We start from the raw sequence: 12,243 nt of genomic DNA on the forward strand, positions 1-12,243 counted from the left end.
ACACAATGTCATAATGTAGACTACTTTCATGGTGTGTTGTGATATTATAACCTACATAATGTCATAATGTCATAATGTAGACTACTTTCATGGTGTGTTGTGATATTATAACCCACACAATATCATAATGTAGACTACTTTCATGGTGTGTTGTGATATTATAACCCACACAATATCATAATGTAGACTACTTTCATGGTGTGTTATATTATAACCCACACAATATCATAATGTAGACTACTTTCATGGTGTGTTGTGATATTATAACCTACATCAATGTCATAATGTAGACTACTTTCATGGTGTGTTGTGATATTATAACCTACACAATGTCATAATGTAGACTACTTTCATGGTGTGTTGTGATATTATAACCTACATAATGTCATAATGTAGACTACTTTCATGGTGTGTTGTGATATTATAACCTACATAATGTCATAATGTAGACTACTTTCATGGTGTGTGTTTTTGTGTGTGTGTGTGTGTGTGTGTGTGTGTTTTCTTTCTTCACTTTTTATAAATCAAATGCTGTAAGATACACAATGTTGTGATGTCCTTTGTTGTGTGTTTGTTTTCTACTTTTATAAATAAAATGTTTAAACAATGTTGTAATGTATGTTGTGACATCGCTTGTTATACAATGTGTCATAAATCTGCTGCTGGAAATGCTTCAAGAGTGAATTGTCTGATTCTTCTGCCGCTCAAGAGACCAACCGAAGTTACAAACAAGTGCCACTAGGGGTCGCCTAAATATAATTTTAGGGAGAGATGTTGTATTGAAACGGGTTTGATACTGTAGTTTTGCAGCTGACTCTCTGACGTCTCATGAAGAGGCAGAACGCATCACACCCTGGTCTGTTCAGTTTAAAGATTGTTGAAACATGGATTTGATAGTCAGCGTACCAGATTATGTTTTACACCATACAGAGGACTGAATTCAATAATTCTCACTAACTCCATGGTCATGTTAACTGACTGATAGTATCTCATAGAACAAAACGTATAAAATCTCCGAAGCCTGTGTTAACCTCTGACCTTATTTTCAGCGTTTATTCCAAAACCCTATTCTTTCCCCATTAATGTTCCCCATAGGGAGGGCTGAATGAACCAGAGGTAACTCATTTTCTCCATAGGAAGGGCTGAACGAACCAGAGGTAACTCATTTTCCCCATAGGAAGGGCTGAACGAACCAGAGGTAACTCATTTTCCCCATAGGAAGGGCTGAACGAACCAGAGGTAACTCATTTTCTCCATAGGAAGGGCTGAACGAACCAGAGGTAACTCATTTTCCCCATAGGAAGGGCTGAACGAACCAGAGGTAACTCATTTTCCCCATAGGAAGGGCTGAACGAACCAGAGGTAACTCATTTTCCCCATAGGAAGGGCTGAACGAACCAGAGGTAACTCATTTTCTCCATAGGAAGGGCTGAATGAACCAGAGGTAACTCATTTTCTCCATAGGAAGGGCTGAACGTACCAGAGGTAACTCATTTTCTCCATAGGAAGGGCTGAACGAACCAGAGGTAACTCATTTTCTCCATAGGAAGGGCTGAACGTACCAGAGGTAACTCATTTTTCCCATAGGAAGGGCTGAACGAACCAGAGGTAACTCATTTTCGGTTTTTAGGACTACAAGCTGGTGAGCTCTATAACCTGGAAAAACTCCAAACACCTTTGACAGAAATACTGAAATGCAAAAGATGTGTACCTCCATAATGTGAAGAAAATGTATGAAATGTATGCATTCACTACTGTAAGTCGCTCTGGATAAGAGCGTCTGCTAAATGACTAAAATGTAAGACTCACAGGTGTAGTTCCCTTCATCAGATGGTTGTATGTTGGTGATGTGTAGAAACACTCTGTCACTCTCTATCTGTAGTGTGACTTTGGGGTCACAAATGCTGTCTGGACTTTTTGGGTCAGAACAATATGACACTGGACACTCATCACTCTATTTAAATGACATATCATTTGAGTAATGTAACTCAGGGTTTGGTTTTGGCAGATGAGAGTAACATCTGCTCCTCCTGTTCCCAAAGTTTTTACTTGAGTCTGCAAACAGGAAGAGAAGCAGAGTGTGAGAGTGTTTTTTCATAGGATAGGTTTGATTGATCTTGAAGCTAAAGGTAGGAAAATAAAAATGACAGTTTATTCTTAATGACTATTAAAACTGTAGTGAACAATTAGACTTTACAATACAGTGTCCTTATTACTGTGTAGGCCGAATTCCTGTAAGTACAGTGTAACAAGTACTGTAATTACTCATTGTTACCCTGTATTAGGTTTAGGGTACAAATAAAATAGATCATGCAATATCTCTTACTTTCAACAGCTGTGAATAGACCCCACAGCACCAAAAGCAGAGCAAGTCTGGATACACTTCCACACTTACTGACCAACTGCAGAACCAAACGTTGACCCGACACTTCCTGCTCAGACCGACTACAGATATGATGTATATACTCAGTAGAGGAACACAATAAAACTTAATCCAACCAAAGTGATGCTCCTTTGACTGGTTCCTCTTGCACAGGGGTTTCTGAGAAAGATCAAATATTAACAACTGTAACGTTTAACACTAGTTATTTTAGAGGCCTCTTCAGTGGACTAAACAGAATGTTGTAAATGTGTGAAACTTCCTCCTCAGCAGGGTCAATGGGGGTAAGCAGTACTCGCTAAGGAAGCAGCGCGACATCCTTTACAGTGTTGCGCAATGGCTCAGATCAACAGTTGCGCTCAGCTCAACACTGGGGGCGCTGTTGAGGAAGTTTGAGGGATGAATGTAGCACATGGAGATGTGTGAAACTTCCTCCTCAGCAGGGTCATTGTAAGGTCACTTCCATTTTAATTCCAGATCAATTCAGAAAGTAAACCAAATTCCAATTCTAATTCCAAATGTTCCTAATTGAAAGGCATTGAAGAGAATTGGAATAGGACTTCAAATTGGAATTTCAGTGTACTTCATGTATTGACTGGAATTTAATTGGAATTGACCCCAAACTTGCGCCTCAGCTTTAAGTGTCCCGCTTGCGTCACCTCATTAGCTTTTGAGGTGGCGTGATCAGCTAAGATGCATGAGGGAGAACAGTCACGTGTGCTAGCAAGGCAGAGGTCCCGAGTTCGTGCCAGGTAGGTGCCGAAGCGGTAGTCGCTAAGCACCTTTTTCAATAAGTAAGGGGCAGGTGGTGCTGCTGTCTTGATAACTATACAATCTGGAGATTGTGTTTCAGCCCAGTGGTAGTCCCGCCACATAAACTGAGGTAGAAAGACATCACAAGCATAGGGATAGCGCAATAATACAAAATAAAATAAAAGAAGTTCAGAATATACACTGCTCAAAAAAATAAAGGGAACACTTAAACAACACAATGTAACTCCAAGTCAATCACACTTCTGTGAAATCAAACTGTCCACTTAGGAAGCAACACTGATTGACAATAAATTTCACATGCTGTTGTGCAAATGGAATAGCCAACAGGTGGAAATTATAGGCAATTAGCAAGACACCCCCAATAAAGGAGTGGTTCTGCAGGTGGGGACCACAGACCACTTTTCAGTTCCTATGCTTCCTGGCTGATGTTTTGGTCACTTTTGAATGCTGGCGGTGCTTTCACTCTAGTGGTAGCATGAGACGGAGTCTACAACCCACACAAGTGGCTCAGGTAGTGCAGCTCATCCAGGATGGCACATCAATGCGAGCTGTGGCAAGAAGGTTTGCTGTGTCTGTCAGCGTAGTGTCCAGAGCATGGAGGCGCTACCATGAGACAGGCCAGTACATCAGGAGACGTGGAGGAGGCCGTAGGAGGGCAACAACCCAGCAGCAGGACCGCTACCTCCGCCTTTGTGCAAGGAGGAGCAGGAGAAGCACTGCCAGAGCCCTGCAAAATGACCTCCAGCAGGCCACAAATGTGCATGTGTCTGCTCAAACGGTCAGAAACAGACTCCATGAGGGTGGTATGAGGGCCCAACGTCCACAGGTGGGGGTTGTGCTTACAGCCCAACACCGTGCAGGACGTTTGGCATTTGCCAGAGAACGCCAAGATTGGCAAATTCACCACTGGTGCCCTGTGCTCTTCACAGATGAAAGCAGGTTCACACTGAGTCTGGAGACGCCGTGGAGAACGTTCTGCTGCCTGCAACATCCTCCAGCATGACCGGTTTGGCGGTGGGTCAGTCATAGTGTGGGGTGGCATTTCTTTGGGGGGCCGCACAGCCCTCCATGTGCTCGCCAGAGGTAGCCTGACTGCCATTAGGTACCGAGATGAGATCCTTAGACCCCTTGTGAGACCATATGCTGGTGCGGTTGGCCCTGGGTTCCTCCTAATGCAAGACAATGCTAGACCTCATGTGGCTGGAGTGTGTCAGCAGTTCCTGCAAGAGGAAGGCATTGATGCTGTGGACTGGCCCGCCCGTTCCCCAGACCTGAATCCAATTGAGCACATCTGGGACATCATGTCTCGCTCCATCCACCAACACCACGTTGCACCACAGACTGTCCAGGAGTTGGCGGATGCTTTAGTCCAGGTCTGGGAGGAGATCCCTCAGGAGACCATCCGCCACCTCATCAGGAGCATGCCCAGGCGTTGTAGGGAGGTCATACCAGGCAGCATGGAGGCCACACACACACTACTGAGCCTCATTTTGACTTGTTGTAAGGACATTACATCAAAGTTGGATCAGCCTGTAGTGTGGTTTTCCACTTTAATTTGGAGTGTGACTCCAAATCCAGACCTCCATGGGTTGATAAATTGGATTTTCATTGATTATTTTTGTGTGATTTTGTTGTCAGCACATTCAACTATGTAAAGAAAAAAGTATTTAATAAGCTTATTTCTTTCATTCAGATCTAGGATGTGTTGTTTAAGTGTTCCCTTTATTTTTTTGAGCAGTGTATATTTTTAAACCCAGCCCCCAACCCCGCAGGAGGCCTTTTGCCTTTTCGTAGGCCATCATTGTAAATAAGAATTTGTTCTTAACTGACTTGCCTAGTTAAATAAAGGTGAAATAAAAATAAAAAATAAAAAAAATCAGTTCAAAAGCACCCTTCAGCCTTATGGTGGTGCAAAATCTATCATTTTTGGTGTCTAAAGAAGGAAGTGGACCTGTTGATGTGTCTGTGGTAGATCATAAGACCTCTCTGTGGTGCTCTACAAAGACCCCAGTCACAAAAACTAGGTTGCACTAGCAGAGGTGCCATTGTTTCTGCATAGGAGTAACATGAATACAAGCTAGACAACAGCACCACTTCCTCCTCTCAGCCATTATAACCAAGTCAACCCAGTCAAATGAGCATCACTTTGGTTTAATTTAGTTTTATTTTGTTCCTCTGCTGAGTAAATAACGTTGCATTGACATCATATCTGTAGTCGGTCTGAGCAGGCAGTGTTGGGTCAACGTTTGGTTGTGCAGTTGGTCAGTATGTGTGGAAGTGTATCCAGACTTGCTCTGCTGCTGGTGCTGTGGGGTCTATTCACAGCTGTTGACGGTAAGAGAGATGTATCCCATGATCTATTTAATTTGTACACTAGCCCTGAACCTTACAGGAGTCCTTACAGGAGTTAGACCTATACAGTTCAGTAATAACGACACTGTATTGTAAAGTGTAATTGCTCACTACAGTTTTAATGCAGTTACTCAACAAGAATAAACTTTCATTTTTATTTCTCTACCACTAGATACTCATCTTATGTTTTATCACAAGCAACACAAAAACAAAATGGCAACTATACAAAACATTCTCTAAGATGGTCAACATAACATTTCCAAATTCTGTCAAATATGTATGGTTTAATATGTATGGTTTAATATGTATGGTTTATATGTATGGTTAATTTGTATGGTTTAATATGTATGGTTTAATATGAATGGTTTAATATGTATGGTTTAATATGTATGGTTTAATATGTATGGTTTAATATGTATGGTTTAATATGTATGGTTTATATGTATGGTTAATTTGTATGGTTTAATATGTATGGTTTAATATGTATGGTTTAATATGAATGGTTTAATATGTATGGTTTAATATGTATGGTTTAATATGTATGGTTTAATATGTATGGTTTAATATGAATGGTTTAATATGTATGGTTTAATATGTATGGTTTAATATGTATGGTTTAATATGAATGGTTTAATATGTATGGTTTAATATGTATGGTTTAATATGTATGGTTTAATATGTATGGTTTATATGTATGGTTTATATGTATGGTTTATTTGTATGGTTTAATATGTATGGTTTAATATGTATGGTTTAATATGAATGGTTTAATATGAATGGTTTAATATGTATGGTTTAATATGTATGGTTTAATATGAATGGTTTAATATGAATGGTTTAATATGAATGGTTTAATATGTATGGTTTAATATGTATGGTTTAATATGTATGGTTTATATGTATGGTTTAATATGTATGGTTTAATATGTATGGTTTAATATGTATGGTTTAATATGTATGGTTTAAAATGAATGGTTTAATATGTATGGTTTAATATGAATGGTTTAATATGTATGGTTTAATATGTATGGTTTAATATGTATGGTTTAATATGTATGGTTTAATATGTATGGTTTAATATGTATGGTTTAACTCCAGTTTGTTATTGGGGGTTGATATGGGGCTTTCCAATTGATGGCTTTATTCTTTTTTGCAGCAAGTAGACCTAGATTACAAAACTTTCTATGATATTGATTACCAATATTTACATTTCCCAACAAACTTAATCATGGAGATGAATGGATATAAATTCCTAGACACAATGAAATGATAGCACATACATTATCCCAGAATGGTGTCAGTTTGGCACAGGACCACAGCATATGTAATAGAGTTCCTTTGAGCTTTTTGCATCTCCAACAGAGATGTGACATTTCTGGGTGACATTACATGCATTCTGGCAGGAGTATAGTAAGTCCTATGAATTATCTTACATTGCATTAGTTCATGTCTTAAATTGTAGGAGCAGATATAAAAATGTTCACATATTTATTTATTTTATTTATTTCACCTTTATTTAACCAGGTAGGCAAGTTGAGAACAAGTTCTAATTTACAATTGCGACCTGGCCAAGATAAAGCAAAGCAGTTCGACAACATACAACAACACAGAGTTACACATGGAGTAAAACAAATATACAGTCAATAATACAGTAGAAAAATAAGTCTATGTACAATGTGAGCAAATGAGGTGAGATAAGGGAGGTAAAGGCAAAAAAAGTCCATGGTGGCGAAGTAAATACAATATAGCAAGTAAAACACTGGAATGGTAGATTTGTAGTAGAAGAAAGTGCAAAGTAGAAATAGAGATAATGGGGTGCAAAGGAGCAAAATAAAATAAATAAAATAAATAAATACAGTAGGGGAAGAGGTAGTTGTTTGGGCTAAATTATAGATAGGCTATGTACAGGTGCAGTGATCTGTGAGCTGCTCTGACAGCTGGTGCTTAAAGCTAGTGAGGGAGATAAGTGTTTCCAGTTTCAGAGATTTTTGTAGTTCGTTCCAGTCATTGGCAGCAGAGAACTGGAAAGAGAGACGGCCAAAGGAGGAATTGGCTTTGGGGGTGACCAGAGAGATATACCTGCTGGAGCGCGTGCTACAGGTGGGTGCTGCTATGGTGACCAGTGAGCGGAGATAAGGGGGGACTTTACCTAGCAGGGTCTTGTAGATGACCTGGAGCCAGTGGGTTTGGCGACGATTATGAAGCGAAGGCCAGCCAACGAGAGCGTACAGGTCGCAGTGGTGGGTAGTATATGGGGCTTTGGTGACAAAACGGATGTTAAAACGGACATATCTGTGACCAATGGTTATCCTCCATTTGTTCATTTATATCTGTTTACCATTTGTTCATTATAGGTTCTGAACCATCGGGAAGAGTTTCAATCAGCTCTTGATATAACTTGGCAATCAACTTCTTTGTCGTAGCAGTTTCTTTCAGTATGTTTTCTATGCTAGATGCCTTAGGTTCATCCAGATTCTGTTGAAGTGATTGAATATGATTTCTGAGTTGTGAGAACTGAAAGAAATCGGCCTTGGATAATGTGATTCATTCAATGACAGTATAGATCCATCATAGTAAACATGTTAAAAATTCATGATGCCACTTTGGAACATGACTTAAAGGTGTCATCACTAAATGCTGGAGGTAAGGTGGGGTTATTCCAAATAAGGGTGCCTGGCAATGTTGTTTCTTTCCACCTCATGAATTTGATGGGGGTATGATGGATTACATTGAAAAAAACTGTGGAGATTGTCTGAAGACATCCTTTTTCTTATAAACCCTGTTAGATCTGAGTGAATTAACCTTTGCATTACTGTTTCTATGCCAACGAAAAGCCAATACCTTAGCAATGATTTTGTAATTCACATTCAAAAGTTATACTGGGCAGAAGATCCACATGACAGTGGATCATTATCTTTCTTTTTAAGTAGTGGGATTGTAGCCAAACATAGTGACTGGGGAAGTTCATTTTTCTCTAGAGCTGCTGTGAGCATAATAACATAGGCTTTAGTAATCTGGGATTAAAGTGTCTATAACATTCCACTGGGAATCCATCATTACTAGGAGATTTCCCAATCTGTAGATTATTGATGGCCTCCAACAGTTCACCTGGGGTAATGTTTAATCCATATTCCTTTTCTCTGGGTCATTTATAATTGGTAAAATGGCCTTATTGAGGAAAATGTCTATATATTCCTTTGAACTTTTGTTTTGGGATTGATACAGATTGTGATAAAATATTTTAAAGACTGAGTTAACTTCAGAAGGAACAATTGTTATGCTACCATCTGGGGTTTGAATGCTATGGATGGTACATTCCTCTTTCTTAATTTGCCAAGCAAGCGTTTCCCCTGCACTTTCACCTTGCTCAACATATTGTTGCTTGGATTTTATGGCAGCAATCTCTGCAGATCCAGAGTTTATTGTGTTATATTCAATCTTCAAAGTGTTCAACTGTTGACGGGTGTCAACATTTCTATCTAAACTGTGTTTTCTTTCTAAGAGGTGGATTTTCTGTTCTAGTATTTCTAATTCTTTATTGGTCTTATTTTTCTTATGTGAAGAGTAAGACATGATACAACCTCTCATGTATGATTTAAGAGTTTCCTAGACTACAGTTGGACATACTTCATTGTCTACATTAATTTCCAAAAACATGTCTATCTGTGTGTTGCGATATGAGGTAAACTCCTTATCTCCAAGAAACATTGTGTTGGATCTCTATGTCTCTGCTATTGGCATAGGAGGTTGAGCTTAAACGTGAAAGACAATGGACTATTGTCCATAATTATTATAGGAAGGTATTTGCATTCAGAAACAGTCAATTAAAGCCAAGTTTACAATAAATAAGTAAATGACTGAATATGAGTTTTGGAGGTGAGAGTAATAGGAGTATTGTCTTTCAGTTGGATGTTTCTATCTCCACAGTTCACACAGACCCATCTCTTTAATGTTGTGGTTTAATACCTTAGACATGTTAAGAAGAGGATATAGTTTAGTTGATGACTTGTTTAGAGTTGCATCCCGTACACAGTTAAACCCCCCCATATTATATTCCTGTTACATTGAGATAGTTTTGGTATGAGGTCATTATTTCACTTTGGGTCGTCTTCATTTGGGCATTAACAATTCAGTAAAGTAACTTTTTATTGTGCCAGGTTTCTTTTTACCATTGTAAAACATCCATTTGTGTCTGTAGTAATTTCTGTAGACTGAAATGGGACTTTTTATTAATGAGAATTGATAGTACTACTCATGCTCAATCAAACCGATCTCATGAATAATATACTCACAATCTGTTTCTCTTCCTGTTTACAGTGACTCAAGAGAAAACATTGGAGACCGGAGGAGCAGATGCCACTCTTCTCTGCCCAAACCAAACTCTCACTGACATCATTGTTGTAGTATGTCACAAATATAGAGTTATACGTGAGGGTCATGAGTGTCAAATTGCACTAGAATTTGAGACAAATCATACCAACAGCACTTGTGACCCCAGAGTCACACTACAGACAGAGAATGACAGAGTGTTTCTACACATTACCAACATACAACCATCTGATGAAGGGAACTACACCTGTGTTTGTACACATTATAATGGCAATTCTGATATAAACATAGATATTTCTGTCAATGGTAAGTGTTTGGTCTGATGGGATTGTTCACAATCATTTTAAAATGAACTCCAGCATATCTTATCACCACATATTTAGTGGAATGCCTGTCATGTGCTTACCTTTATGTTCTGTCAGTGTTTTGTGGTCTTGTTTCGTAACGTCTGTCATAGAACTTACACCTGACAGAACTGAGAATTTCTGTAGTCACAATATTGGATTTTGTCATCAATACATGTAATAATGTCTTAAAATGTAGATACTGTCAACAACATGTTGCCTTACAAGATGGCGGAAGAGAAACATACAAGATCATAATATATATTTTCCCCTTTCTCAGGAACCCAAGTGCAACAGGCCACAGACAACAGTCTCTTCTATTGGGGGATGATAACAGGCGTTGCAGCATGTGTAGCTGCCCTGGTGTTTGGTGGCGTAATCATGAGGAAAATTCATCTCAGGTAAGGTATAACACACAGGCTACTTGACCTACTTTAAGTCTGACTCTATGAGTTTGTGCTGATCACTACCCCCTGGGAAAAAACTGGATGAATCAGTGTTGTTTACACTTCATTTCAACAACAAAACAAAATGTGAAGACAACGTGGGACTGATTGGATTTGCAAAAACTAATCAATGTAAGGGAATTTCCTATTTTTCCCACCAAACTTTTAACCTAAATCCAAAAACATGGTGCCATTTTTTGCTGAATTCATGTTGAATCACGTTAGTTGACAACTCAACCAAAACGAAACTAGGCTAGATGTTCAACTGACATCTGTGACCAGTGAGTAGTTTCCAATAGCTGCACTGTTGTGGCTTCTCACTTCTCATTTCCTGTCAAAAACGAGTGTGGTAAAAAAAACACGTACTCTGCCCACAATCATTTAGCTCCGGAAAATGTGCTGTGTAAAACAGGTTTCATTTGGTGCCATGTTAACTCTTGTTATTTTTTGCTCAACAGGAGAACACAGCTACAAGTGTCTGGAACCGTCAACGAGGTGCCACAACACTGCTTGCTGTTGCCTGTTAGTCAGATGAAGGCATCTGGGTCCTCATTTATAACCGTTGTGTACATTTCACAATAAATATCTGCTTGCATAATTTCAGAAAAGTCTGCACACGTTCAAAAATATTGAGATGTATAAACTTGGTGGTTGCCATACATACGCATGTTTCCTGTTATAAGTCAGACCGTCCTGAACCTGTGCGCGCGTGAATGAGAATCTGCCTGAAAAACGGCCTTCATTCACCATTTATAGTGACAATAACGCCTTTTTTTGCTGTGTACTTTGGAAGTACTGGAATTATACCATGGTAGTTTCCAAATAGAAATGGCAAGTTTGATCAAATGTCTCTGGAGGTGTTGGCAGAATGTTTTAAACGTTTACAGTGACATTTGCTGTATTTGACAATTTCTGAAGAAAAAAAACTATTGCAAATTGTTGGGGACCTCTAAACAGATTGTTTGAATTCAATAATGTATTTTTCATATGCTGCACTGACCTCAAATTCTGAAACATTGTCTACTTGGAAACAAATGACAACTATAGTATAGGCCTACTTACAGTGGTATTCCACCCAGTGGTCAAAACCTGGTTTGAAAAGACGTCAGTATGACATCTTTTTATGACGTCTTATTCTGTCGCAAACTGGATGAAATAGGACATTTTTTAACAGATTTTTACTGACCAGAATCTGACGTCTTTTTCTGACCAACATGTGACCATCTGGTCATAATTGTGACCACTATATTATGTGCTATATTATGTATCCTACTGATCATAGTAAAGACCTCATCATAACCTGGTAATGACCACCTGACTACAGCTTATTACCTACACTCTTAGAAAAAAAGTGTTCCAAAAGGGTACTTCAGGTGTCCCCATAGAATAACCCTTTTTGGTTCTAGGAAGAACCCTTTTTGGTTCCACGTAAAACCCTTTTGGTTTCCATGTAGAACCCTCTGTGGAAAGGGTTCTACATAGAACCCAAAAGGGTTTGTCATGATGCTGGCCTGTTGGAGGTTTATGACCCCCATAAATTCCTTTCCCCTTTTTCCTCTCTCTACTCTACCAATGTGACTATTGAAAATCCCTTCGTTAACATACAGAGTCTGGTGAC

At 39.0% G+C, this 12,243-nt stretch overlaps 1 protein-coding gene across 1 annotated transcript; it reads left to right on the forward strand.

Moving 5' to 3' along the window:
- The first annotated feature begins 5,207 nt into the window (after window positions 1–5,207).
- Window positions 5,208–11,207, forward strand: LOC145850431 (uncharacterized). The gene is made up of 4 exons (XM_082963673.1): window positions 5,208–5,488; window positions 9,824–10,141; window positions 10,460–10,580; window positions 11,084–11,207. Exons 1-4 carry the CDS (start codon window positions 5,422–5,424, stop codon window positions 11,205–11,207), a joined length of 630 nt encoding a protein of 209 aa, XP_082819799.1. The 5' UTR covers window positions 5,208–5,421.
- The last annotated feature ends 1,036 nt before the right edge of the window (window positions 11,208–12,243 follow it).

Source organism: Salmo salar, chromosome 17 (assembly GCF_965601325.2).
Source record: "Salmo salar chromosome 17, fSalSal1, whole genome shotgun sequence".
NCBI lineage: Eukaryota > Metazoa > Chordata > Actinopteri > Salmoniformes > Salmonidae > Salmo > Salmo salar.

Bases quoted from the DNA above. Each gene is read 5' to 3' on its own strand.
- LOC145850431 (XM_082963673.1), top strand. From the start codon at position 5,422: ATGTGTGGAAGTGTATCCAGACTTGCTCTGCTGCTGGTGCTGTGGGGT. The intron at 5,489-9,823 runs GTAAGAGAGATG...TCCTGTTTACAG, and splicing joins TCTATTCACAGCTGTTGACG to TGACTCAAGAGAAAACATTG. The intron at 10,581-11,083 runs GTAAGGTATAAC...TTTGCTCAACAG, and splicing joins ATGAGGAAAATTCATCTCAG to GAGAACACAGCTACAAGTGT.